The sequence below is a fragment of the Trachymyrmex septentrionalis genome, unplaced genomic scaffold (genome assembly GCF_001594115.1).
Source record: "Trachymyrmex septentrionalis isolate Tsep2-gDNA-1 unplaced genomic scaffold, Tsep1.0 C3471648, whole genome shotgun sequence".
NCBI lineage: Eukaryota > Metazoa > Arthropoda > Insecta > Hymenoptera > Formicidae > Trachymyrmex > Trachymyrmex septentrionalis.
The window spans coordinates 1-769 of NW_017303646.1; the positions used below are offsets into that span (position 1 = coordinate 1).

Sequence of the window (769 nt, forward strand, 5' to 3'; positions counted from 1 at the left end):
TACAAGCTAGCAAGGAAATGGGATATCCAATAGTAGATTACAACGGAAAGGAAGAAATAGGATTCTCATATGTACAGAGAACAATTATGAACGGCACCCGTATGAGCAGCAACAGAGCATATCTTAATCCTGCGCGCGATCGCAAGAATCTTCATGTAACTCTTGAAAGTATGGTGACAAAACTGTTAATCGATCCTAGTACAAAACGAGCAATCGGCGTAGAGTTTGTTAAGCATGATCAGACTACACGTGTGATTGCGAACAAAGAAGTGATCGTATGTGCAGGTGCTATTGGATCACCTCAATTATTGATGTTATCCGGCATTGGACCAATGAAACATCTTATCAACTTAGGTATAGACGTCGTCCAAGATGCACCAGTCGGTGAGAACTTTATGGATCATATAGCCTTCTACGGATTAACATGGGCAATAAATACATCGACAAGTTTACTATCAAGCGAACAGTTAAATCCTTTTAATCCATATATAACCGATTTTTTATTAAAGCGAACAGGACCGTTCACGATCCCGGGTGGACTAGAAGGCATTGGTTTTATTAATACAAAACATCCGGAAAAACGTAACGGTTTACCAGATATCGAACTACTGTTTACCAGTGTTTCATTTAAAAATTATATTTTTTCAGATATGTTACATTTAAAAAAATCTATACGTCAGGAATGGAGTAAATATGTTGATACATTTGGTTGGAGTCTTATGCCAATATTGATGAAACCAAAAAGTCGTGGTCGAATAACATTATTGGC

The 769-nt window shown here is 37.5% G+C and overlaps 1 protein-coding gene across 1 annotated transcript; it reads left to right on the top strand.

Annotated features, from left to right (window-relative positions):
* Nucleotides 1-5: 5 nt before the first annotated feature.
* Nucleotides 6-755, top strand: LOC108745696 (glucose dehydrogenase [FAD, quinone]-like; the record flags this gene model as incomplete). Its single annotated transcript, XM_018482036.1, has 2 exons — nucleotides 6-620; nucleotides 681-755. Coding segments are annotated over 2 exons (690 nt in total), but the record flags the coding sequence as incomplete, so codon positions are not given.
* Between the last annotated feature and the right edge of the window lie 14 nt (nucleotides 756-769).